Source organism: Ammospiza nelsoni, chromosome 1 (assembly GCF_027579445.1).
Source record: "Ammospiza nelsoni isolate bAmmNel1 chromosome 1, bAmmNel1.pri, whole genome shotgun sequence".
Lineage (NCBI taxonomy): Eukaryota > Metazoa > Chordata > Aves > Passeriformes > Passerellidae > Ammospiza > Ammospiza nelsoni.
In genome coordinates this window covers 127,608,404-127,634,458 of record NC_080633.1, presented here as the reverse complement: position 1 = coordinate 127,634,458, position 26,055 = coordinate 127,608,404, and the positions used below count along the sequence as shown (strand labels likewise).

The 26,055-nt window shown below is 35.9% G+C and overlaps 1 protein-coding gene across 1 annotated transcript in view; it reads right to left on the bottom strand.

The window, feature by feature from the left end:
- Positions 1 to 26,055, bottom strand: part of ANGPT1 (angiopoietin 1) — a 151,529-nt gene that overhangs the window by 62,643 nt on the left and 62,831 nt on the right. The window contains exons 2-4 of the mRNA XM_059486672.1: positions 21,264 to 21,419; positions 20,257 to 20,378; positions 11,344 to 11,576 (exon numbers count right to left, since the gene is read on the bottom strand). Of these exons, the coding sequence (XP_059342655.1) occupies positions 11,344 to 11,576; positions 20,257 to 20,378; positions 21,264 to 21,419 (511 nt within the window). The remainder of the gene's footprint in view (positions 1 to 11,343; positions 11,577 to 20,256; positions 20,379 to 21,263; positions 21,420 to 26,055) is intronic.

Below are 26,055 nucleotides of genomic sequence, written 5' to 3'. Positions count from 1 at the left end.
ACAGTGCTGTTTCAGTGTCCTTGTCTTGCATATACCAACCTCCACTTGAGAACAAATATTAAACTGCAACCTAATAGCTGGCTGTGACACCCAATGTTGCCTGCAATAGGGCAACCCTGTGACAGCACCATTGTGTTGCAAATGCTACACAAACCAGAAGAAAAAGCACAAACCTGAAGGCTGATTTCAGCTCAGGTACGCTCTCCAGATAACTACAAGGACCTGAAATGATAGCTATGCAAGAACACAATTGGGTCCCTCTTAAAATGGACTTTAAAAGATATTTTCATTCTATACATATTACACTCTATCCTTTTTTCTTCCACAAAGCATGTTTCTGGATTATTAAAGCTACCACTGTCACTCAGTATAACCATTGAAAAATAATTAGAAAATTAAAAATTAAAATTAAAATTAAAAATTGAGATGTAATAAAAAAGTATTGCAGCATTTATTCTTGATAAAATATCAGGAGCTTTTTATACATCTAGCTGGTCAACTAAAAGTTTTAAATGTGAATTTATACTTAGTTACCACCCAGTTCTAATTGTTATAAGACAAACTATCACCACCTGATTCTAAACTTTCTCCAATGTCAACTTTATTTCCTACTTTATTAATTCTATGTTTTATATTCATCCCCATAAAGTCTGAAAATCTTAAAAAAAAACAAAACAAAATGGGGGGATATTAGTATGAAAGCTGCTTCTGTATGTCTTGGAGTCCAGCAATCTTCTCAGATACGTCATTGTGTATGATTGTGTACTCATGTTTGTTTACTAGGGAGGTGAAAGGAAGTTTAGGACTAGAGTTTGGACAGGTACTTTGCTTTCAACAAAATATGTATTCACCAAAATGCTTTGAAAACTAATATTTCTTTGCAACATTGCTCTGAATATGACAAAAAGAGCAGGCCATTGGCAACTAGGGAAGTTCATTTTGACATACTGGAATAAAATATTTTTGTTCTGGGAAATATTGCTCCATAATCATGTTTATAGATTATAAATTTGCAGATTCTGGTGTATAAAAATGTTTTATCAAGGCGCCCACTATTCCCAAATGAAGTTATAAGGCTAGATATCCCAGGTTACTTTGCTGCTCCAGCCTCTCCATCTCCCATCAACAGCATCAGGGCCCTGGAAGTCATGGGGCTTCCGCACTACTTTCAGCCATCATCCTCAGGTTTTTTTCTTCTTATACACTCGTAATTACTTATTTTCTTTTAATTTTCTTTTCCTTTAGGACTTTTCTCCTCAGGAGGGCCCTAGGGTTTTGCAAGAGCTTGGCTAACACCTGGTCTGAAAAAAAGTTTTCAATATGAACAGATGTTCAAAGCAGAGGATTGGATAGCAGCATAAGCGCAGGAGAGCATACCCAGGAATTTACAGTATAAGTTCTTCCTCCACCAGATTAAATATCTTAGGTTTTGAAAGAGATCTCTTCCATTAATTTCTCCAGTTAACATTTTTGAAGCCATGTTAATTTTCATCATTCAGCATCCCAAGGAACTCCATACACATACCGCGGGAAGGACAATTTCCCTTTGGTATCTTTTAACAAGAGTGTTCCAGCTGGTGACCCTGCATTCTTAGCTGAAAGTGTAAGTCTGCACCCATGCTCTACAAGCCACCTACAATTTCTACTGCAATCTTTCTATTATCTTTTGCACCGCCTCAGGTATCTCTCATAGGTTTAGTTAATGGTATTTCACTTACTCAGTCATCTGTCTTTCTAGATTTTTTTGTGTGCAATGTGTGTTCCAATATTTTATGCAGTATTTGAACATACCATAGATTATGTGGTACAATTTTTTTTCTTGATTTCATGTCTATTCCTCTGTAGCAATTTAAAAAATAATATTTACATTTAGGCCATTAACTGATGAGTAACAAACACCTCCTGCATCTTTCATTTAAGATGCAGGAGGGGTTTGTCACTTTTAATTGGGAGCTTACCTTCAATTGGGAGCTTACCTTCAGTTCATATGGGTATTTTAGAAGGTAAAAGAAAATAAAAATCTAGAATTTCTTTCTTAGGCACATTCATTTGCTGAATGGTGCTGAATGCTGGCCTTCATTAAAATGTTCAGACTCTGTAACAATATAAGCATGTGTATAATACACATGCACATTTTGGATGTCTAAGGGAGCACTTTAGTCCTTACCCCAAATGTGGTGCAGTCACAGAATGTCACTTACAGGAGCAGTGCTGGTCTGGCTATATCTGTTGGCTCTGGACTGGTTCCATAGCCACAGAACAAATGGGAGATGGGAGATCTTGCAGAAAGCATTTGGATTTGTTGTGGGGGCAAAAGGGGGAGGCAAGGTTAGGGATTTTGTTTGGTTGCTTGGTTGTTTGGTTGTTTTGTTTGTTGGTTATACTAGTTGTTTATTCTGCTGTAGCAGCTCAATGATCTTGGTTCACCCCATGACCCTACAGTCACCGGACTTGATGGAGAAGTGGAAGGATTTTGTTTCCAAGGAAAAATGACAAAAGCAAAAATAGTGCCTTTGCTCTCAAACTCTAGACCTCAATGGCCACATTCATCATCCTCACTGCATGTGGGAGGCCCAAAGTGGTGTGTGAACCTTTCTTAAGTACAATCCAGAGTAACTACCAGGCCATGCTGAAATGCAATTAGCAGGGCTACAATGATTCTAACAGCCTAGGCATCAGTCCAGTATCACATTTGTTAGGAGCACTAAGGTTCATTACATAGATTTTGAGATCAATACTTTTAACATGGGGAGGAAAGGGAAAAGGTGTACTCAATTAGATGTCTCGGGTTAACATTTATAGAAATGTTTTAGCAGCTAATAGAACATTACTTTGCCCTCCCACAAAGCCTCTAAGAGTCTGCAGTAAGAAAGGCAAACAACTGCATTGCAAGAGCACTCAAGCTATCCAACTACTTATTAAATAAATCATTTAAAGCAGAATTTCCCTCCTGTAGGGCTGCAGGAATTAACTTGGTCATGGAAAACGACATTAACGTAGAGAGCTTTCACCCTCTCCAGGGCATAATTATTTAATACCTAATAAATTATCTACAGTTATCAAGTTTGTTTCCCAATAAATCCAGCCTTAGTGACTGGCAAGAACAATAATACTTCAAATCACTGTGCATTTGAAAGAAATCACTTAAGAATACCATAAAATGGTCCTCATTAGTGAGCTGCAATAGAATGCCTTATGGCCCACTTACAAAGAGATAAAGACACTTAATTATCCAGCTGCAATATAGTTCCTTAAGAGTTTCTGCTTGAGACAGCAATTTTGTGAGTAACTAGCTATTCACAGAGAGGAGAACTAAATAAGTCTTTCACTAACTGTACAACGAGATTAAGTTGCTGGCATTGTTTAACTTCTAGTGCCCATATTTCTTTAATTGATTTATATTTTTCCACACAGATACCCTAATGTGCATTTGATGTTTCCATCTGAGCAATGGTATGCATACAAAGAAATTTTTTACTAACAAGCCATTTGGGTGACACTGACAATGTTGTTAGTTGGTTTATATATTCTGATATTCTCTGTAATATCTTTGGTGTGAGTGAATAATGCCAGTTGCACAAAACTGAGTGAAGAGGCACTGACCTATACTGTAGGAATGAGGGTGGGTAATTGATTTTAATATCAGCAATCAAGAATTTATATACACTTCCAGTTTAAAGTTTTCAGTACAAATAAATATTGATCTGCCGTGATCATCAGCAAGTTAATAGGGATAAAAGATGAGAATCCACAATTCTGTTTTGAAGAATTTAAATATTTTTCCACTGACAGTAATTTCAAATGCTGCACATTCAAATTTACTTATTTCAGAACTGAATCTCTATTAAATTACAGCCAAAGTTGCTACTACCTGTTGTAATTTTTTGTACTTTTTTATAAAGCATAACTTTGAAATTAAGGTATTTTTGCTTAAGCAAGGTATGAAAATATTTTATTTTTATTTTCAAAACATGATTATTTGGGGTTTTTTGTTGTTGTTGTTTTAGAAAAAACCAACACAGGTAGTGATTGTATAAATAAATAAACAACACTAACATCAACTCTAAATATAAACTCTTAACATTGCTACTACCTTTTAACAGATAATATGGTGAAAAAGGGTACTTGTAGTTGTAAGTCACCTCATCATGGAAAAACTCACTTGGACAGAAGTTACTTCATTGATCTAAAAGAAGTCCAGACCCAAACTCTGAAAATGTTGAGTCAGATAAGAATGACCCCAAAAACTGCCCAATAGGACTTTCTGAGCATCTCTGAAAATTGCATACCAACAAAGAGAGTCTTCAACAAAAGCAGGAATTGTATAGCACCTGAACAGAAGCACAAAGGCTGGTGCTGATGCGTGTGTTCAGCGGAACATCTCCATGACAGCACAAAGTCAGAGCAGCCTCTGACTGCAGCCCTGCAGCGCTTTCCGGACCATTTGCTCAAGAGGATCCAGCCGCAGTAAGGGTAAGGGGACCCCTCTTCCCTGACACTGAGTGCAAAAGAAAGATTCAGTTTTTCTCCAGCTTTGAAAATATAAATAGGGGCAGATCACTCATTGGAATGCATCTTTGTAATAGTGAGCTTTGTGAAACGCCGGCAAACATTTTCTGATAGTGATCTTCTGATGTCTTTTTAAATGAAAAGTATTTCTGTTTCGCTTTAGAATATCTTAATAAAAATGAAAACCTCATGCTCATAAAATCTCTAAAGATGGAGGAAGTAGAGAGAAACTGAGAAAATTGATTTTTTCCATAATCTTGAACCTTAGCTGAAATTATCTGCATTGACATCTTTGGGAAAGTTAAAAAGTGTATGGAACACCAGATGATTTCAGTGCATTAAACTGCATTTTGTTTAAAGCTTTGGTGCAGGCATTCTAACTTTTACAAGTCTAAGGTTTTTAATTAATTATTAAAAAGAAATATTTTAAAATTAATTAGTATATCAAAAGCATCATGCTTTGTTCTTACACCACAGTATATTAGAACACATCATTAACTAAAATTCAATTTCTGGTGTAAAAAAAAATCTGTCAATTTATACATGAATACATTTCTTAAATGATGTTTCAAGCACAGCCCTGATCCACCTCAAACCTACAGCTTTCAGACAAAGCTGATAAGAACCTTCTGTGCACCTGAAACAAAAGATTCTTCTATGTTTTGAAAGAAAACGAATGAAGTAATTGAAGTGACACACTCTAAGTTTCTGCCTCACCACTTATGTCTCATCATGTTGCAAAAACTTTAATAATGTCAATGATGAAGTACCAAGAGGAGGCATGGGCTTAAGGAATGAAATGTTTATAGAGAAATGGTACAGAAAACTAAGCTGTCACTTCAAAATATGTCTCAGATGAGTACCAATATTATTCTTTCCATGAACAGAAGTAAAATGATCAAGATCAACACATGTATTATAAAACCTTGCTCTTCTACACTGCTAAAATCTAGTGGATTTAAATACCCTCATTATTGTATTCCAATTTATGGCTGAATCAATATAATATAGAAAATTTGTGTTATCGAACACAGTCAAAATACTAATATTTAAAACTACTGTTCTCTTTTTCTGCCCTGTGTTCCTACCAGGATTTTTTATTTGGTTTGGTTTTGGATTTTTGTGGTTCTGGTTGGTTTTTTTGGTTTTTGGTTTGGTTTTGTTTGTTTTTTTTTAATTGTTTTTCTTTTTTTTTTAAATACTAGCCTGTATTATAAAAGGTGTCTTTGAAGTCTGTCTAATGACGAAGGCCAGCATCACTGCTGAGGCAATTCTGCTTCTGTCAATGGAGTTTCCTCTGAGCCTGTAACCTTCAGGTCATTTCTTGGAAGTTCTCAGTCTATTCTCACTCTTTTCACTTTGAAGTAAATTTTTACATCACATCAACTTTGGAATAAGAAGTGGAATAGATTGACTGTTGTTTAATTTTTTAAAATAAATTAATTGCTATGCTTTAAAAAGCATGAATTCCCTTCAAAAGAATTTTTGGACGTATTTTTTTTCCTATCCATAAACTAGGAGACTTGTACCTTTTCTGAAGTGCCAGACCCACTAACCATGTTATTTACTTTATGAAGTCAATAGGTACTTCTGGGGAGGTAAATTCTTAGCTTATACATGCATGATTTTGAGAATTAAGCTTAGCATCTTGTCAGCATTCAAGAGGAAGATAATTCTTCATTTCTCTTTTACTAAGAGGCCACAAAATCAGACATTCATGATAAAAGCTCCTCTTCTGTTCCATTAGTTTTCTGGGATAAGTAAGTTTAGGCCAAATATTTTAACAAGGTATATTATCATAGAGTCTGGAAAACAGCCAAAGAAAAAAACCAGTAGGACAACAAAGTTAAATTTATGGTTAAATATGCTTTCCCACTGAATTTTACATTCCTTTATCCTGTGGGTAGGACTACCTAGGCAGTTACCAAAAGTTATGCAAATTATTTTTAATACAATAGAAATTCAATAAATTTTCTTATACTGGAATCAAAGACAACGTATTTTTGATTGGGCACCTTTTGTGACATTGGCTTGAACCATAATTTCCGAGTGGACCAATATCCTTTCTAAAGTGATTGGTTTGAACTTGCATACACATCTTTGACTGTATTAGCTATGGCTTAACATAATTTGTGGTATATATCTTGTTTTGGGGTTGAGGAGTTTTTTGAGTAGTATTCATGTGACTGTCTACTTTAGCACTACATATCTTCTCCATAAATAATTTTTCTCATGTGGCAATTTAGAAAGTACTTCACAATACTATTTATGTGTTACAGATGTGTTTGACAGTGATAGGAATGTGCTTTATAAATAATATTCAAGAAAAATAATACTCTAAGTAGTATGAGAAAAGACCAGTTTAAAGAAAACAATAAGCACAAAACCTTTTATTACCTTTTCTGAGAATAATTTTATTTCTATCCATCTATAATTTGATCTGTATTTGTTATTTTCTACAGGTGAAGCACTTTTGCAGTCTCGGAGATAATCATGCAATATCTCTGTGATCACTCAGGTCTTCACTTCTATATGTTTTTATTTCCTCATCTTTTGTCGGGAAAAAGTTTCGTGCATTTATCTACATTTTAATTTTGAGATTACTTCATCTTTAAATAGTTATTTTAATATTCAGCATAGTGAAAAACCATTTCCTTTGAAGGCTAGTGTCTGAAGGTGATTCTATTTTAGAAATTCTTTCGTAGAAATTTACTGGCAGATGTTGCCAAGGTTTTAGCCCCTGCCTAAAATATACCAACATACTCAGACAATGTGACAAGTTTGTTTAGCCACAGACACAGGCCAAAATAGAGACATGTGAGTCCCCATGGTACCCTGCATTTATTTGACTCTCTGCAGGCTCTGTGACCTGTTAGAGTGTCTGCTTGAAGGATTACATGCAACTGAAACTCTAGAATCACTCACACTGGGAGAGAGGTGGGTGGCATTTTGGAAACTGAACTCGCAACAATTCCAAGTTTTGCAGGTGGCCCTCATCCCAAAACTGGTCTGTACCAAAACTGACACTGAAAATGGGAACTGGATTTTCTATTTAGGTCCTCCTATATTTAAAAGAAAAATTAATTTGTGTTGCTTTTACCTTTTCACTTGGTTTTTTGAAGTTTTTTTTTGGTTGATTTGGTCTGTTTGGTTTTGTTTATTTTTTTCTCTTTCTCATTTGCCTTTATATGCCTCAGAAACTCTCCTATTATATGCCTAGGCACAGTGGAAGCGCCAAAGCAGATTTCTTAGGGTTTTCATCCAGTTCTCGGGGCTTTGTTAGCTCCTTAGACTGTTTTACTGAACAAAAACAGTTTCTGTTCAGCCCTGTATCTCTAGACTACCCAGCTATATTATTCATAGGCTCCTAACAGGAAAATTTTAGATAGTGTCCCAATTTATTTAAAATTAATCTAAAAATAATTTTTCTGATATGATTATGTCACTACCGGAGTAAATGTATCTCATGTTCTGTAATAAAAAAACAGTGATTATCACCAGATTTGTTTCAAATTTATTGGTTTAATTATATTTATATATTTAGCTATATTCCATTTTTCACTTTCACAAATGGAAAAATCCTCAATACTATGACTTACAAGAAAAAGAAAATAATTTTTCTATCTGTGACTTTATATTGGGAGAGAATTTACGCATGGATGGATGGAGGAATGGAGGGATGGAGGGATGGATGGATTAGATAGATAGATAGATAGATAGATAGATAGATAGATAGATAAATATATAGATACATAGACAGACAATTTTTAAAATAACATGGCATAAATATAAGATAAAATATAAAGGCTTACATTATTAATTTAAGAAAATCTGACGGAGATACTTAAATCCATTCTCAAAATACCACAGGATTTAGACATTGAAATTTCTCTCGACTCCTTTTGTTCATAAAGTTCCTCACCTTTGACAGTCTGGCTTTCCAGACTTGATGCCTCACTTAAGTTGTGCTTTCTGTCAAAGATGAGTGTCCCTATTAAAGACCCAAAGTTCTTAATAGGACCCATCCTTTTCTACCTCTGCAGCTTTCTAATAATAAAAAAAAAATCAATATCTATGATATCTAATAACTTTTACCTAAGTTACTTAAGTCCTCTCTTTTATAAATGGAAAATACTTCCCAGTGTTACTGGCTGTTCCTTTTCTCCCTATCATTAATTATTTTGAGCATTTCCATAACAGCATTCCACATATCTTCTTTCCCACCTAATAGATCTGTACCTTACAGCTCTCTCTCCTCATATTAAAATTGTTCCAGGACTCTAATTTTTTCATTGTCCTATTCTTTTCTGGACCATTTCCAATTTTGCTACATCCCGTATGAAATTAGATGACTGAGATTTACCGAAGTATAAGACAGAAGAGGTGTCACTGATTTATGTATCACTCTTTGTTATTCTCCATTTCCCAGGAAACACCAGTTCTCACAGAGCATTTTTTGTTTTGATCTTTAGTACACATATCAAGATTTGTGTAAGACTACCCAAACTTCATATTTGGGTGTAAATTTAGAGTAGCTCCAGTGCTATTCTAAATTTGCATTTGCCAATGTGCATACATTTCCACCTTAAACATGTGTTTTCATAGACTGAAGTTGGCATTAATTTTTGGCACAACCTTCAGTACTTAGTCTTCATTAGAGTGGTCTTGTGCTCCAGGAAAATATTATTTTATCTTAAGCTATCTGGCTACTTCTTCAGCTGTGAATGTACCTACCAAAAACACTGGTCAGGTAGACTTAATCAGACAATAAGAAACATTTCTTCACTTGAGCTTTTCTTGTTAAATTATTCTCCTCAAAGAACAAAGGCATCCAAAGAAAATTCTGAACATGATAATACACAAAAGGCAATGGAGTTCAAAATCAAGGGCTTAGTTAGGCTATTGAAGTTATATTTAGGAATTTACCTGTGCTAAGCATCATTTACTTCCACAGTTCCTCAGAAGTTAAAAAGACTGTTGAAAACGCAGGTTTTCAGGCACCTGAATTTGTACCCAGGAGCCCAATTTGAAACATCCTCTTCTGTATTCCTCATTCAAAGTTTTTCTAAGAAGCAGCTGAGGAAACTTAGTTTAGGAAAAATGTTGGTTTGTTTGTTGGTTTTTTTTTCTTTGAATCATATTCAAGACTGTTAGAAAATCTTTTTAAGCTTTAAAGAACTTGCTATATATCTCTGTATGACAATAATATATCTTTCATTTTGATATTGATTTTAAAATACTCCTGAGCTTTATTAGAACACTCTGGACACAGCTTTGCCAGGTTTCTTTGCCAAAAGGCCATAAAACATAATAAAGGATTTGCATTGCATCACAATGTTTCTCTACTGATATGAGAACAGCCTTCTATGAAACATGTTATTTAATTCCAAATGCTAGGGAACTATATAACAGAATGAGCAGAAGGGAACATTTAGAATGAACATGAGAGGAGGAAAACATTTTTTTTTAAAGTAGTCTATCTACACTGGCCCAAGCATGCAACACTTCCAAAGTAAGAGATGTAATCCTCATGACTGTAGCAGCTTATGTTTAAGCCACACAAGTTGCATGGGAATATATAGCAGAGAGAAAACCCACATTGCCTTGAGCTGAATAGTTTGATTGATCTAGTATGTCTTCTGTTTCTTAGAGAAAGCACTGAATAACGATGCAGGTGACAAGTTGTTTGAGGTAGTTGTTGCTGGTTTAATTTTAGTATTTTGCCTTTTTTTTTTTTGTTAGTTTGTGGCACTTAGAGCTCTAGAATGACAACAATCTATTATGCTGGGCTTTTCAGATCCTGATACCTCTCAGAGAGCTCCTTGATCCATGCTTCCACAATTGCTAAAAGACTACACATGTCTACAGTTTCTCAATGTTTATCTTGTGCCTTTCTCAAAAGGATTTTTATTTTGTCATTTATGTATAACTTTGCTTTTTTCCATAGATAATAATATATTCTTCCAAGTGTACCATTTCCATTTTGCACAGTGGCTTCCACCCCTCCCTCGACCACTTCAGGTGAAAGGAATTTCTTTCTTAAGATGTTCTGCAGTGTCCTTGGCATTTGAAAATTGAAATTCTATCTGACTTTCTGTCTCTGTTTCTGTAAAAAAACTGTTTACTAAGAAATACATACTTGAGGAAAATTGTCCTACAGAGTCTTTGCCAAGCCCTTCTTTCAATGTTATTTCTACCTTTTTCATTTGGAGCACCCAGAAACAAAAAAAAACACAGCAAGACAGAAGAAAGAAAAATGATCCCTTATTATAAATAAAATCTAATTCAATAGAAGAGATTAATCTCTTGGATGTCTACCTATAGCACCATAAGAGCCTATAACCAAAATAATTAATATTATAAACCATACACATGCAAAAACCTCTGAATTACTTTCCTTTAGTTAGTAGCCTGTTCTCTCCATTGACTGAAAAGGTAGTCAAGAGTAGATGAGGTACTGTCAAGATCCATAGCTGGTTGGCTCACTTCCAGCAGAAGGAGACAGATATTCAGAGGAACATATCATTATTGTTAGTACAAAGACAATGTAATTATGGCCTATATCTGCTATGGTCAAGATATAAAATCTCAATGATAATAAATTTGAAAAATCAAATATGGCTTTTGGTACAAGAATCAGCCTCAGCATTGTCTGAACTTTATCTGATTTGTGGGTTCTCATCAGCTCTTTTCTCGTCAATTATAATGTCTTTTTCTTTCTTGTAATAAGATGAATAAGTTTTGATTTTCCAAAAACTGACGTCTCAATTCACAAGATATTTCCTAGTACTTCTAATATACTTTATAATGTACTTTATAATGCTACTTTCTTACCTCCTTCCTTGGAGCAGAGGGTGATCAGGGTGTGAACTGTATCCATCAATTCAAGCTGCTGTTTCTGCAGGACACTGTTATTGCTTGTTGCCTTGTTTAACTGCTTCTCCAGTTCCTGGATTATGGAACTTTGTCGTGTGACTAAGCTTTGCAGGTTCTCTTTCTCCTCCTTCAAAGTGGCCAGCTCTTCTTTGTGCCTTTCTTCCATTTCTAGAATTCTGTGCTCAAGTAAACTAAAATGAAATAAAAAAATTAGTAAATATTATTTCATGCCATCACAGTTAATAATACAGAAACCTGAACATTTTTTTTCCGTGTATAATTCACTACCTAAATCAGTAATTCTAAAATATGTCACATCTAGTAATTCAGCCCACTGAGTCAACCATAAGTGATCTCTAAGGCTGAGATGTTTGCATGTTGTAGTGTGTAAAGGGCATGGAACTGCATATATAGGTATTAAGGTATTACTCTGATTTACAAATATGCACAAGCATAGGGCCAGTACAACATTTGAATGTAAAAGCTAAAGCAGAAGAGCCTGAGGTAGGCAGAGGAGAGAGAAGAGCAGGGTGTTGAAGAGGACATGGTTGGTAACACAAATGGATGATGAGACAAAAAAATCAGGGCAAACTGCAGAAGAATTTATGAAGGGTCTTGTCCCTGGGAGGAAAAGAAGCCTTATAAATTATGGAGGACCATCAAGGTGTGTGGAACCCATAATAAATGTATACTTTTTAACATGGTCTGTAAAGCTGGGATAAGAATTTCCCATCAGATGAGCAGTACCTGCTTTCACATTAAGAATAGTACTGATTTCCCAAAAGGTAAATCAGCAACTAGCATTTTAATGTAGGATTCCCTTTTTCCTTGAGTCTACACTCATATCCCACTAACACTCCCCAGCCATGTTTGGTTGTTCCACAAAAGGCTCTTCAGGCAGAAAACTGTTGGGCATCATGCTATGTGATTTGCTGACATCAATTTTTATAAAGAATTTTGAACATGTAGAGAAACCCCACTTTTTCTGGATTAATATTCTTTTTATGTTGCCCTTTCTGTCCTGTGCTGGAAGTGTTCAATTTACCAAGATCAAAGGCATATCAGATTACATCTGGAAAAATAGCGCTGTTGTAGACTTAAAGGATAGCTAACATCTGCCAGCCACAAACAAGAAGCATTTCCAAGCCAGTGCTTTGATGCTGTGGTGGGAATTTAACAGAAAGAATGTATTAGTATTAGATAAAGAAATTAATTCAATCTCGCTGCTACTTTCTCTTTGGGGTTTCTGTTGTATCCACCAAAGGTTGTGTTTCTCATGCCCAAAAAGTAAGTGGTGGTTAAAAACTTGCCAACAAACTGCTTCCTGCTCAAGTCAGTCTTAGGTTTTATTTATTTGCACTCTCCCTCTACCTTTGTTTTTACTTCTGGATAATAGATCAGTGGCAAAATGCCTGCATAATTTTAGGTCATTTAACCTAACAGAGGAATGTAATAAAATCCATATGGAGTTACTTCTACTTTATGTCGTGGAGCCTTAATATGAGCTGTTGGAGATGATAACAATGCAAAGATTAAATTCAGGCACCAAAATTTGCTGTGCAAGCTAGAATGAGATAAATTTTTTAAGCAGCATTTTTTTTCTGAAATATTATAAATGTGGAATTTACAAAGATCCTGAAGAAAACATACTTTGAAATATCAATATGTCTAGTTCCGTGAAAATCAGAAGCATCTGAGTAAAGGGAGCAAAAAAGTAAAGATGTGAGGGAAAATACATTTTTGTAGGGTCCCAAACACAAAGGAGAATATATCTCATTTTAAAAGGCTCATTAATTAGAAACAAAATAACAAGATTTAGTGGACTGAAATAAGATGGTAGAAGGTTACACCCTGAAAAAAATATGGATTTTGAAGCCAAAGAATATAAATTATTTTAGCACCTTATCAGAGCTGTGGCTGATTTTTCATCACTTGAACACTAACATTAAACATCATGTTTAGATTCATACCATGGTCTAGATTCACATGGATTTTTTGAGAATGTGTATGTGGTAGCCTTTGAACTTTCTTATGCAGAAAGTGAGATGTAGTTTAGTTTGGCAGAAGTGCTTGAAAATCTTCAGATAGATTTGGTTCTAGTCATAAAATATTGTCAAAGAAAAACACCTCCTTTTGAAATTTGTCAGTTCCATCCACAGAATAATTCTATTCACTGATAATTTTTCACAAAAATTATTGAAGCCCTGGTTGTGACTAGATCTTACCTTTTTTGATAGACTAATTACATCAATGCACTTGGGATAGGAGAAAGGTGGCCTGGTGCCAGTCTGTAATGGAATGGGTACTAGGTGGGGCCACATCCCTGTCTGACATCTTACAGTCTCCCAAATATTGTGTATTTTCAATGCAAGACAATGTCATTCAGGAAGATAGAATACAGATTTTTGGTTAAATAGTAAGTAAAGACAAAAAAGTTCCCTTTATCCTATCCATGCAGTACACTAAAATGTATTTCATTAATTCCACAGTATCCTATCTGCATGTCCACAACTAAATAATTTCCATATCTGAATCATTTCATGTCAAAGAAAGAGCCTTTGACAGCCAAAATTTATGCACTGCATTATTTGTTTCCCACTGTGGCCTTCCTAAAACCATAGCAAATGAATCCAGGGGGATGACAATATTATTTGTGGCAGCACTGGCCATGTCAAGCAAGAAAAGAGAAGCTGACAATGTTTAGAGCTCCACAGTTTGGCATCTACGCAGCCAGACAGGAAACAGATGTTTTATGGCTTTAATAATAATACAAACTAATATTTCTGAGTGGTGTGTCAACATGTGGTAGAAAGATGGAAGTGTCATAGCACTTGCTTCCTTTGTTTTCTATGTAGATTAAAAGTCCCGTAATTATAAATTGCAAAACTATGCTAACTTCAGGAATGCATATATATTTATGCAATTGGCTTTCTATATCCATAAATCTATATCAGATAAAAGTAATTCCGGAGGATAGGACAACTCCCTGTATTTCTGGGAGAAGTCCAAAACATTCATTTTTGTTTTACTATGAAACAATGAGAAAACTTTGGTCAAATCTCCAAATGAACAAAAGCAAAGTCTTCACACAGATTGGGGATTTCTGAACTGGACTGTTCCAAAAGGAAGAAATCCTTCAATAGCGTGAGAAAAGTTGCTCTTATGGCTTTTGACAACAATATGGCCAGAATTGTTCATTTGTATTGTTATATTTATATTTATTATAGATAATTTAAATTTAAAAAAAAGTGCTTGGAAGTTCAAAAAATCTTGAAACTGATTGAAAGCAATTTAAAAGGTATTTAGGGTTTCTTTAAATGTGGCAAGACCACTCTGTTGCTTTTTTTTTTGTAACATCAGACAAACTCTGACAGACAAAAACCATTAAGAAATAATTTTGCTGAGTGCTTGGTAAAGATATTTTTTCAAATTTTTAAAGAAGCATTATTTAGGAGAATATTAATTTAACACACACACAAACACACACGCAGACCCCAAACCCAGACAAATTTAATATTTCTGAGGGTTAGCTATGTCTTGATGTCTAATGTAGTGGTTTTGGTGGGGCTAGGAATCTATTTTCAATGGATGATATCATGACTTTGTCAGCCTGTGGAATGACTCGGTGCAATGCCTCAGTGCAACAGTGCTATGTCCAGCTGATTCAGAAAAAAAAACTCTACTAATGCTGGAGAGGGTAGAATACCCATACAGAAGGCAAAGAATGACTTCCAGTGAAAGCTGTTGTCATTTTGAAAGGTGATGAAGTAGAACATGTAGGAAACACTCTGGCAGCTGTCCAAGGGAGAAGGAAAATATGGTTTAGACAATCTGCCTTATAAGGTAGTTTAATCACTAATCCATTCCAGACAACAGAAGTTTAAGAGATTTTTTTTTTAATCTTTGTTTTCAGAATCCTCAGTTTAGATTTGTGAGAACAGGATATAGACTAGACCTTGGAGATGGACATCCTTTGCATTAAAATAATATTTTAAAAATTATTATTTATTAAATATACAGATAAAACATACACTTTGCTGAGGTATTCAATAATTAAAAACAAGTAATGTCACACTAGAAAAAATTGGTTTTGGCCATACATAAGTAGGTTTATTTTATTATATATGTATGGGAAGACAAGTGGGTAGAGGATTTCAGTGCTTACTTTTGAGTGCAAGAACATTATTTTACCAAATAAAGCCTGAAACAGCTTCTTTGTACTTCCTTTTAGGTGAAATTTTTGCTATCTTTTTAGGTGCTGACCACTCATACAACCTTGGGAGTCTGATACTGTCTGATCAGTTTAAGGAATTATGAAAATATGTGTCCTACTTCTCGGGGCCAGTAAAGTAACAAATCACTTAGCACCAGTAAGCCTACTTTTTATATCAATGACAAGATAATTCACACAAGTGAAGTGTAAAATTGGGATTTATCTTTGTAGTATATGTACAACCTTCAAATAAAACTTGACAGACATATTGTGTTTCCTCATCTTTCACACAGTCAAACACATTCCAGAACCATTCTTGAATCCTTGTTTTTTTTTAGCATAGCATTCTTGTAATGAACGTGTTAATCCGGTACTATTTTCTGCAAATTCAAGCAAGATTTTATGTTTAAATTTCACTTCCATGATCTTCTTGATGGAAGATTCAGAATTCCATTATATTTTTCCTCATTTGTTTCATTTTAGCAAATAGAAAGTTTTCTTACACTTGCTTATTGTAACAAATGGCACACTATAAATTAAATGCAGCTGGTACACTCTGGGGAGAAAAAAAAAGGGGTTCATAAGGCACTTAAGAAGGGAAATCTTTCAAGAATAAATCAAAATAGCATTTAGAAAGCTCTTGTGGGGAAAAAAATGGCAATGGAAGAAACCACCGTTTACATTATAGTGGGTGGGAACCCACAAAACCAAATTATTTATGGCATGAGAACACTCAATAGACACATGATTCTAAGGCAAATGTGACTCTACTTATGCCATAGAATATCTTCCATTTCAGTGGAATAAAAAAAATTTGGCCTTTCTTCTGAGCAAAGACAGGCAGTAAAGAGAAAGGCCAAGAATAGACATATTTCTAGTCTAAAGAACATGCACTGCTCCCTTGATGACACACAGTGTTAATTTTATTTAAGGATAATATCCAAGTTACTATAGTACATCAACGGTCAGTTACTGTTACGATGAGATTTTGCATTATTTTAATCCAAAATTCAGTTGTCTGAATGTGATTAATATCTTAATTCTTATTTTATACAGAGGAAATTTTAGCACAGAGTGAGAATTACACTATCAAAGTACACTATCTCTTTTGATTGTTTCTGCAAAGACAATAGCTCCTCCACTAGTTCCCACTGTGCTGCAAAACCTATTGCAAAAGAAAGATCCTTTCCAAAATAGCTTACAGTCCACCTACATAATGTGGAAGAAGGGATTTGTCTCCATTTATTGGTGTGTAAGTGATATGCAGAGGGATTATGAGTACCTAACTGCAAATAGCTACTAAACACAGCCTGATGAGTAATCTGCAAATATTGTTTAAATTTAAGCAAGCTAAAATTGTTGGCATGTCCAGAAGCCTTGTGTCTTCTGAGGTCAGTAAGATTTGTCCCACAGTCAACTTGACACACACATAACTGATTTCAAATTTAGAACCTGCAAGGCCAAGACTACACGGTTCTCTGTGAAGAGATGATGATGGTACAAGAGTGGATGATCCATATTTTAGTGTAATTATAACACTGCCTTCTGCCTAATTTTATCAGTCCCAAGGAGACTTTAAAAGGACTCACACAATGCATGCCAGGTCCTTGCTTTGCTACAAGATAAAATTCTGTGTGCTTTTTCATCTATCCACAAATACCGACACCTCTGAGAAAAACAACAAAAAACGTGCTTTTAAAAATAGCCCTCCTTTTCTTCTGACTTTTCAAAATCCATTTAATCATAATGTCAGCCAAGTCAAAGGTCAGTTCAAGTAGGCCTTATTTGTTTACTGCCATGAAGGCTTTTTACTCTCATTCATTCCTAAGGTAAATAAATACATCCCAAATATACAAGACACAGTCTCTTAAGCAGCCAACAAAATTTTGTTGCTAATCATATTGCAGCAGATAAAAGTGCAAGTACTTATATACTTAACTAGTGCTTGAATTAAGTCCATTTTGAAATAAATTTGTAAAATATGTAGAATGAACTGCCCTCTGCCAATCTGTCTGTGGATTACAGGGAGAGCACACACAAGCAGTTTGGGTGAATTACCTATTTGTGAGATTGCTGAAGACAAAGTTAATCCCACACTAATTTATTCACATTTCTATTTGGTTAAGGGACATCTCTGGAGTTTAAGAGTTTTTAGTGTAATTCAATTTCTTCAGAATAACATTTGCTGGAATTATTGGTTGCAAACAGTTTTTAGGTTAAATGCATTAAATTGGTTTTCATAATCAGTAGCAGTAATGATGTATTATTCAACCAGATTTGCAACTAGACACATTTTACAAGCACATTTCTTAAAAACAATATTTTCTATTTTTCATCACTACCTGTATTTTGCCTTCTTTACCCTGTAGCCTCTTGCCCACTATGCTAGTTTGCCTTATGCATTGCCCTGGGCAAGGTTTTTCTGCCTCAGCTGCCAATTCCTGTCCAGCAGCATGGGGTCACACTGCTCTCTTTGGAAGACTGACTGATCTCAGTTAAAACAGTCCTCAACAGCTTGTATGACATGCTTCAGTCTCTGCCTCATCTTAAAAGCTGTTTGCCTCATTTTAATATCAAAGGTAGAGAGAGGAAATAAAACCTTAGTCCTAGTCAGACTTCACAGTTGTTCCTTCCAGAAGAGTGAGGCTGAGGAGTCCTCACTTGGAGTACTGTATCCAGTTCTGGGCCCCTCACTTTAGGAGGGACGTTGAGTTACTTGAGCGTGTCCAGAGGAGAGCAACGAAACTAATAAGGGGCTTGGAACACAAGCCATATGAAGAGCGACTGAGGGAGCTGGGGTTGTTCAGCCTGGAGAAAAGGAGACTAAGGGGTGACCTCATCACTCTCTACAACTCCCTGAAGGGTGGCTGTAGTGAGCTGGGGGTCGGCCTCTTTCTCCGGGCGACAACGGATAGAACAAGAGGACACAGTCTCAAGTTGCGTCAAGCTAGATGTAAGTTAGAAGTAAGAAGGAAATACTTCACAGAAAGAGTGGTCAGAAACTGGAATCATTTACCCAGTGAGGTGGTAGAGGCATCATCCCTTGAAGAATTTAAAAAAAGACTGGATGTGGCACTTGCTGCCATGATCTAGCTGAACAGTTAGAACATCGGCTGGACTAGATGATCTTATAGGTCTCTTCCAGTCTTGAAAATTCTGTGATTCTGTGATTCTGTGAGTCAGAGCGCTCCCTGTCCTCCCTGCTCACACCTGCCCACCACAGAGGCAGCAGTACTGAGCGTTTCAAGGAGCAGTCAGGAAGGGGAGCAGCTTTTCCCGCTGTCCTGGGTGCCAGTGCCCAGGTGCAGCTGCTGTGAGGAAGGGCCAGAGCTGCCCTGTGCTGGGCACAGCTGGGCACAGCTGGTTCCAGTCAGCTGTACAGAGCGAGGAGTGAGGGAACAAGGGAGAGAAGCAATGCTGCAGACACCAAGGTCAGAGAAGGGGAAGGAAGGAGGCACTGGAGCAGACACAGCCCTGCAGCCTGTGGGAGAGGCCATGGTGGAGCAGATATTTCCCTTGGAGGACCCTATAGTGGAGCAGATATGTCCAGAAGGAAGATGACACCTGTGCAGAGTCCATGTGGAGCATTTTTATCCTGAAGTACACGAGCCTGTGGGAAAGAACCATGCTGGAGAAGGGAAAAAACTTGAGGAAGAAGGCAAGGGAAAGCGTTGTGCTTTGTCTACTGTCTACAACCCCAATTTCTCACCCCCTTGTGCTGCTCAGGGGGCATATAGAAGAATCAGGAGTGAAGCTGACCCTGGGAAGAAGGGGAGGAAGAGGTGAAAGGTCTTTTTGGGTTTGTTTCTGTTTCTCACCATACTACACTGTTATTAATTGGTAGTAAATAAGGCTGTTTTGCCCATGACAGTAACTGATGAGTGATCTCCCTGTCTTTATCTCAACCATGAGTTTTTCATCATATTTTCTCCCTGTTCTGATGATGAGGGGGAGTGAGAGAGTGTCTGGGTGGGCGTCTGGCATCCCAGACAAGGTCAGCTCACCAGCACACTCTCTGGCATACTGAACTGCTAAGACCAGTGACTTCAGGTGCTGAATCTCTGTGTCACAGAAAGAGAACACTGGAGTGACTTCCCAGCTCTCTATTTACTGCTTAAAATGTTGTGTTGGTAAATAGTTTTTTCATCAGCTTAAACATAAATACCGAATGTTTACCATTGACTTCTTAAAATGGAGCATGGCTACAAGTATGCTATAGAGTACAAAAGGAGAGAGATCCTTCTACATGCCATATCTTTGAATCCATTAAAACTAGAAAGATGAACTAATGAAGATTTTCTGTTTCTGATGCACTTTAAGGTAGTTAAAAATCTCATAATTTAATATTTTTCTACTTGAAAATGTTCTTAATGCCTATGCTTTTAGGTTGCTGGAACTGTAGTCATATGACTAAGTTGTCATGAAACAGAGGAAGATGTAAATTTACAGTTAATATGAAAAGTGATAAAAATCAGTTTACATTTATCACACAGGACATAATATAGTGTAAGTTCACACCCCAGGTGTTTTAGTGAGTTCATAAATATTACCTATGCTGTCCATTTACCATATTTGCTCCTTTCATCAGCTGCTTAAAACAAAGTATACACAGACCACTTTGTTATGAACAGAGAAAGAGACCAATTACTCACTCTTACCTATTTTTCTCATGAATTTTCAGGATTTCATGTGTCTGTTGTAGCAGCTGTTTTTCTAGCTTGTATGTTGACAGGGAATTTTCCAGTAGCTGAATTTCAAGTCTGGATGTTTGATTTAGCACCTTAAGGATAAATTAAAAACATTAATGTTTATGTTGTCCTGGATATTTAGTTTTAGCAGCATAACATAATAATTTCATTCAGATTTTATGATTTGTCAAAAATTGTTTCTAAATCCTTTTTTAACCTCAGCTGCTCAGCTGGTGCAGATGAACTCAATCAAACTGTACTGATATGTACCAGCTGATATTCTGGCACTCTAAAACTGTAGGATAGTAGCAGATCAGCAGAAAGAAGCAAGGTGACTGCCAAACAAGCTTCATTTCAATAGAAAAAACAAGAGATGTGCCTCAGACATGCATTCCTACAAAGCATGCTTAAACCAGAAAAGTGCAAGAGTACTGGGAATGAAGTCAAAGTGTTGCATCTGCTATTTTGTAAATAGAGCTCCTACTTTAGCTTTCCCCTGCATTCTCTCTTTTGTGGTGTTGACAGCTCAGTGCCTTATTTTTGTTTGAAATCGTTGACATTCACAGAGCAATCTGAATTGTCCATTTTTGTTGTCCTACAGAGCTTGAAATATTGGGAAATGATTGATATACAACAATGAAGATCAAAAGCTGTGATTGATCCTGTTACTCATTATTTAGCCTGACACTTATATCATTGACAATAGGGAGCTGTTAATTGAAAGTCAAATACTGATCTAGTTTCCTGGGCAGTCCTACCTTTGTTGCACACACAGAGCTGAATATACTAACCAAATGAAACCAAAAGAAGGACACATAACAAGGGTCAATCATCAGTACTGTTCTTACCAAGAAACAAAGTGTGTTTCCTGGACCCCTGTGTTGAAATGTTTTGTGTGGTAGTGCATTAGAAAGGAAAGGGTTTGGGAAATGTTCTCTGCAATTAACAGCTTTTTGAAAACCATGCTGGGAACATACCTGGGTTTCAACATCTGTGAGTTTTCTTGTCTGCTCTGCTGTCTGGCTGAGGAGGCTGGTCCCTATCTCGAGCATGGTAGCAGTGTGGTTCTGCACAGCATTCTGCTGCAGCTGCACCATCTCTGATTTCATGTTTTCCACAATGTAGTTCTCAAGCTGTAAAACAGAAAAAAGTTGTAGCTGTAGTATTTTTACCTGTTTAGGCATTCTAGTGTCATAAAGGGTACATAGCTGGCATTCTTGTCAAAAGCAGAAATTTTAATATTTTCAGGGGGGATCTCAAGTCTCAGTTGACCATATGACTATTGGGGTAGGGATGTGACTATCTTTCCCCTTTCAGCTGGAGTCTCAAGATTTTTCCAAGTGTCATGGTCTGTGTCAAGGTTGCAGTGAACATTTGTCATGGAGATAGCAGCTTCAAAATGAAACCCTAAAAGAGCAAAGCACACCAGAGGAAAAAACATAAAACCCTATTTGTACATCATAACTTACATGTGAGTCTTCCATGGAAGGGATCCTATCGTATCCTACATCCCCTCATTTACATCTGTCATTCAGGAATATGATTTTTTTTATTCAGTTTAATTCCCCAAATGGTATTTTAGAAACTTAGCAATAAACACAGCTTAATTTAATTGAGATCAAAAATTTGTAAAGGAATGGTGACACTGTCATGCCAATAAAAGAAAACTTGTTGGCCAAAAAGCATAGAAAGCTGATTTGTTCCTTTGCTTTTTTGGTCTTGATATTTGGTTTTACTTGACAAATTCTTGGACAGAATCTGCACAAGAATCCTCTAAATAAATTAAGTATCCCAGAGAGGGGTGCTTTTTGTTGCAGTTTGTTTTAGTTTGTGTAAGCAGAATCATTCCCTTCTAGCTGACAATGTCCTTGCCCTGCCACAGCAGGCCATAAATCCAGGGCTAGTCTACAGTATGATGAGATTTTTTTCCTTACTTATAGAAGCATTGTTCTGTCTTGATGTCCTCCATAAAGCTTTAACATAAAGATAGGTGGCCCAGAACAGAGTTTTCAATACCTTCCACTGAAATAACCAGTTGGAGTCCAGCTGGTTTAAACCCAGTGAAGATTTAGTCCTTAGTTAGTAGTTAGTCACGGTGACAGGTAAGTTGCACAACTAAATAGTAAGAACCAGATAGAGTTGATTTAAATACTGCAAAAAGGAGTGGTGGTCAGATATAGAGTGTCATTACTAAGAATGGCTGCTTTCAATTTTTCTGTAGGTATATCTGTGCCTTGGGGCCATTACTGTTAGATATTCTAATGACTCACTTCAGTTGAGCTCACAATATATTTATTACAAGTTTGATCATTTATGTGCACCTACTAGTTTTATGAACATTATTACAGAAATAGGACACTGCCACAGTGTAAAATATTTTCTGCATAAGACAGTTGTTGATGTTTTATTTGTTTGTTTATCCCAGTATGAAGAAACAATAACTATCATGGTCAAAACTAAAGTGGATGTCTTATGGATCTTTAGTTTTTTCCCCAAACTATCTCTTGATTGCAAATAGTCCTTGTGAATGAACCCCATAAACTGGGTGATTGTCCTTTTCCATATTCAGGTCCAGAATATGGAGACTGATTCTGGAACATCTGAACAAGAAGTTCAATTCCTCTGATGAATTTCGCTTCCTAATGAAACATGGAGTTCTCCAGTCATGGTACTGCTCATGACAGGTTACCAACACACACATTTCCTTACATCCAATGTATTTTGTTTGCCGACAGGAGTATAGCATGTCTGTATTGTAGCTGTACAGTGTATTTGCTGGCCTGGAGCTTTCTGAAACTGCCTTTCTGTACATGAGGAATGTGGTGCATATGTGCAATGGATGCCGCTGAAAACTGCTGCAAAAATGGAAACAGAATTTATTACACATCAGAAATCAGAAATTAGATATTTTCACATATAAATAAAATGCCCACAGATAGGGAAATAAATATTAAAAAATGAATATTTTTAAGTAAATTTCTTTGCCTGTTACTTTAGTCACATTACAGAGAGGATTGTGATTGTGACTGCATCTGTGTGGAGTTACAGCAGATTTGTGTAGCAAAAACACAACCACAGATTGAGGCATATTGTATAACTCATACTTTTAATTAATCCAGTCTAACACTGTCCCCATGGTATTCAGTCTTTGGCAATTGCCCTCCATTACTCACCCATAAAACAGCCTTAAATTTAATCTAAGACTGACTCCTTATAACAACAAAGCTGACTTTCCTGTTTCAGAATTACTCATTAAATGCTTTTGTAAATATTTGTTGTTCAGAATACCACCACAATAGTTTCTGTGAGCACATCTCTGGAGTATCAAGAGCTATTCACTCAGGCAAAGGGGGGTTGAACAAAAACTGAAATAATATAGGGGTTTTGTTACATTAATTCCCCTTCCTTCCTCCCTTTGCCTACTTCTTTTAGTTTGCTCTGTAGATTTATTGGTTGCAATACTGGCCCTGCTAAAATCAATGCCAAAATTCCCACTGGCTTCCATAGGCCAAGATTTCACCTATTATTTTTATTGCAGGAAGCTAACAATTTAGCAGGTTCATTATGACCAAGCATGGAATTTCATCTGAAGCCTTGCCTTCTCTGGAGGCCTTGTACTAACCACATGAACTGAGCTTTCTTTGTGGTTAGTTAAGAGCAATAGCATCTATTTACTAGGTGATTAAAAGATCCTTGCAGGGTGGCCTCACCAAAGATTTGACACATGGAAACCTATTCACAGAAGCAAATTAAAGAACATTTAGGGGTTTAAGTAATTTTCTAGAATTCCTTCATCCTATAACTAAGTTAAATTCAATTCCTCCAGACACTCTGAATTAAACAAGTCCTTAAATTACTGTATCTACTTATTTCAGCTACTTTTTTTTCAAAAGTGAAACAGAATTATATTCTGCATTCTTTTCCCCTCATCCCACATCTCCAACTATATGGGTTTCCACAGTAAATTGATGTCCTTGTTATTAATTTGGCTGCATCTGCTTTCAGTAAGACTCATTACATTGCACAGGAGTTATGGGTAATGCTGAATTACTGGTGGGATGCATAAGAATGTTGTAACATTCTCAGAAATAAAACTGTCAGAAGATTCAGTGTTATTGGTTAATAAACATTCCAGAGGATTATATAGTAAGAGTATCTAGCCTTTTCTGGACAATATCTTTTGAATAACCTTCATAGAAACCACCAAAACACTAATAGAACTATTAAAATGGTAACTTAGGGTCTATGTAATGATAAGTGTTTGTGGCAGATGGCTTACAAATAAAATAAGAGTTTTTTCTTTTACTTTGATCAAATAATGCTGGTCCCAGTAAGAGCTATATTTTAATAATTGGTATGATTCCCAGAAGACATTTTCATACAGTGCCTTGCAACAAGACTACAAACTAAAGTAACCATAGACTGTCCTCCTACCATAGAGTGCACATCATTTGGAAATACAGAAGAACAATGTCCAGTGTTATTTTGTAAGAGTGGTTTTGTGTTGTCTTGCTTTGCAAACATGAATAAGTATAAGTATAATGCTACACCACGACCCAACCAATGGAAGTTTAATTCTTTCTTTATTTTTCTATCTGAGAGTATGTCATACCTCCCCACAGTGACAAACTGCCTCAGGGAGTGAGATAGAAAAATGACATTTTATGTGAATTATAATTTATTAATACACAAACAGCCTTAGTCGAATAAGCTGGAAGAAATAGAAATATATAGAATTCCTTAGAATTTCTTTGAGATTTGAAGAAGTAGAAAGGGGTTAGGAAAAACTTTATCACTGAGAAAAGTTATTTTATTCATGTATTGAAAAAGCCAATATTGCATTTATTTAAAAATATATTCTATAGGTTATTTGTAAATGAGGGAAAATTGATAAAATGGTTAATTTACAATGATTCAACCTTCATGTATTACAAATCCAATGAGTAGAGAACAACAATCCTTGCAAAATTTCTGTTGGTATATGATTACTGGGAATCAAGGAAAATGAACATGGATGGCACATAAAGGAAATGAATAATGCACAAATGCTAAAACTCTAATCTGTACCACTTTTGAAACAACCTTACTTGATTACCTACAGTAAGATGATACAGGATCATATGGATAACTTCAATAAAATTATGAAAACAACCTTGCAAGCTGAAGTGAAACTTTTAAGTGACTGCTGCAAAAATTGGACTCATAGAAAGGCATCTTGGGATATGTGGTATATGGGGCTTTCACAAAATCATTGGTTATGAAATATACTGGTTATGAAATACATTGCTTATGAAATGTATTTTTGGGTTTCAAATCTAAGAGGAAGCAGAAAATTAATCCACCAAATCCATATGTAGTCAAACAAACACTTATAAGAAAAACTGGCTGTAAAAACATTTCCTTTTTTATTTAAATTCAACGTACCCAGATTTCTAGCCTTAAAGCAACAAGAAAATAAGCCTGTTAGTTTTTCAGTTGCATGTTAATAAAAGTAAATATTAGCATGATACTTGCACAATTATTCTGTACTTGTTTTTGAATTTTCATAAGTTTCTGTAATATTGCAACTCCTCATTTTGACTTCTTGCTCAGATATTTTTTGTATCTCAACCCTCAATCATAGTAGTGTGGTTTCCCAAATTCTGTTCCTGACAGAGAAACAAACAATGACTTGCAGGGAATGTGTGTTCATTTCTGAACTGAAACATTGGACTGTTTTTTCCAAACCAAATGTTCCAAACACATAAATGATACTTCTCCTTAAATCCT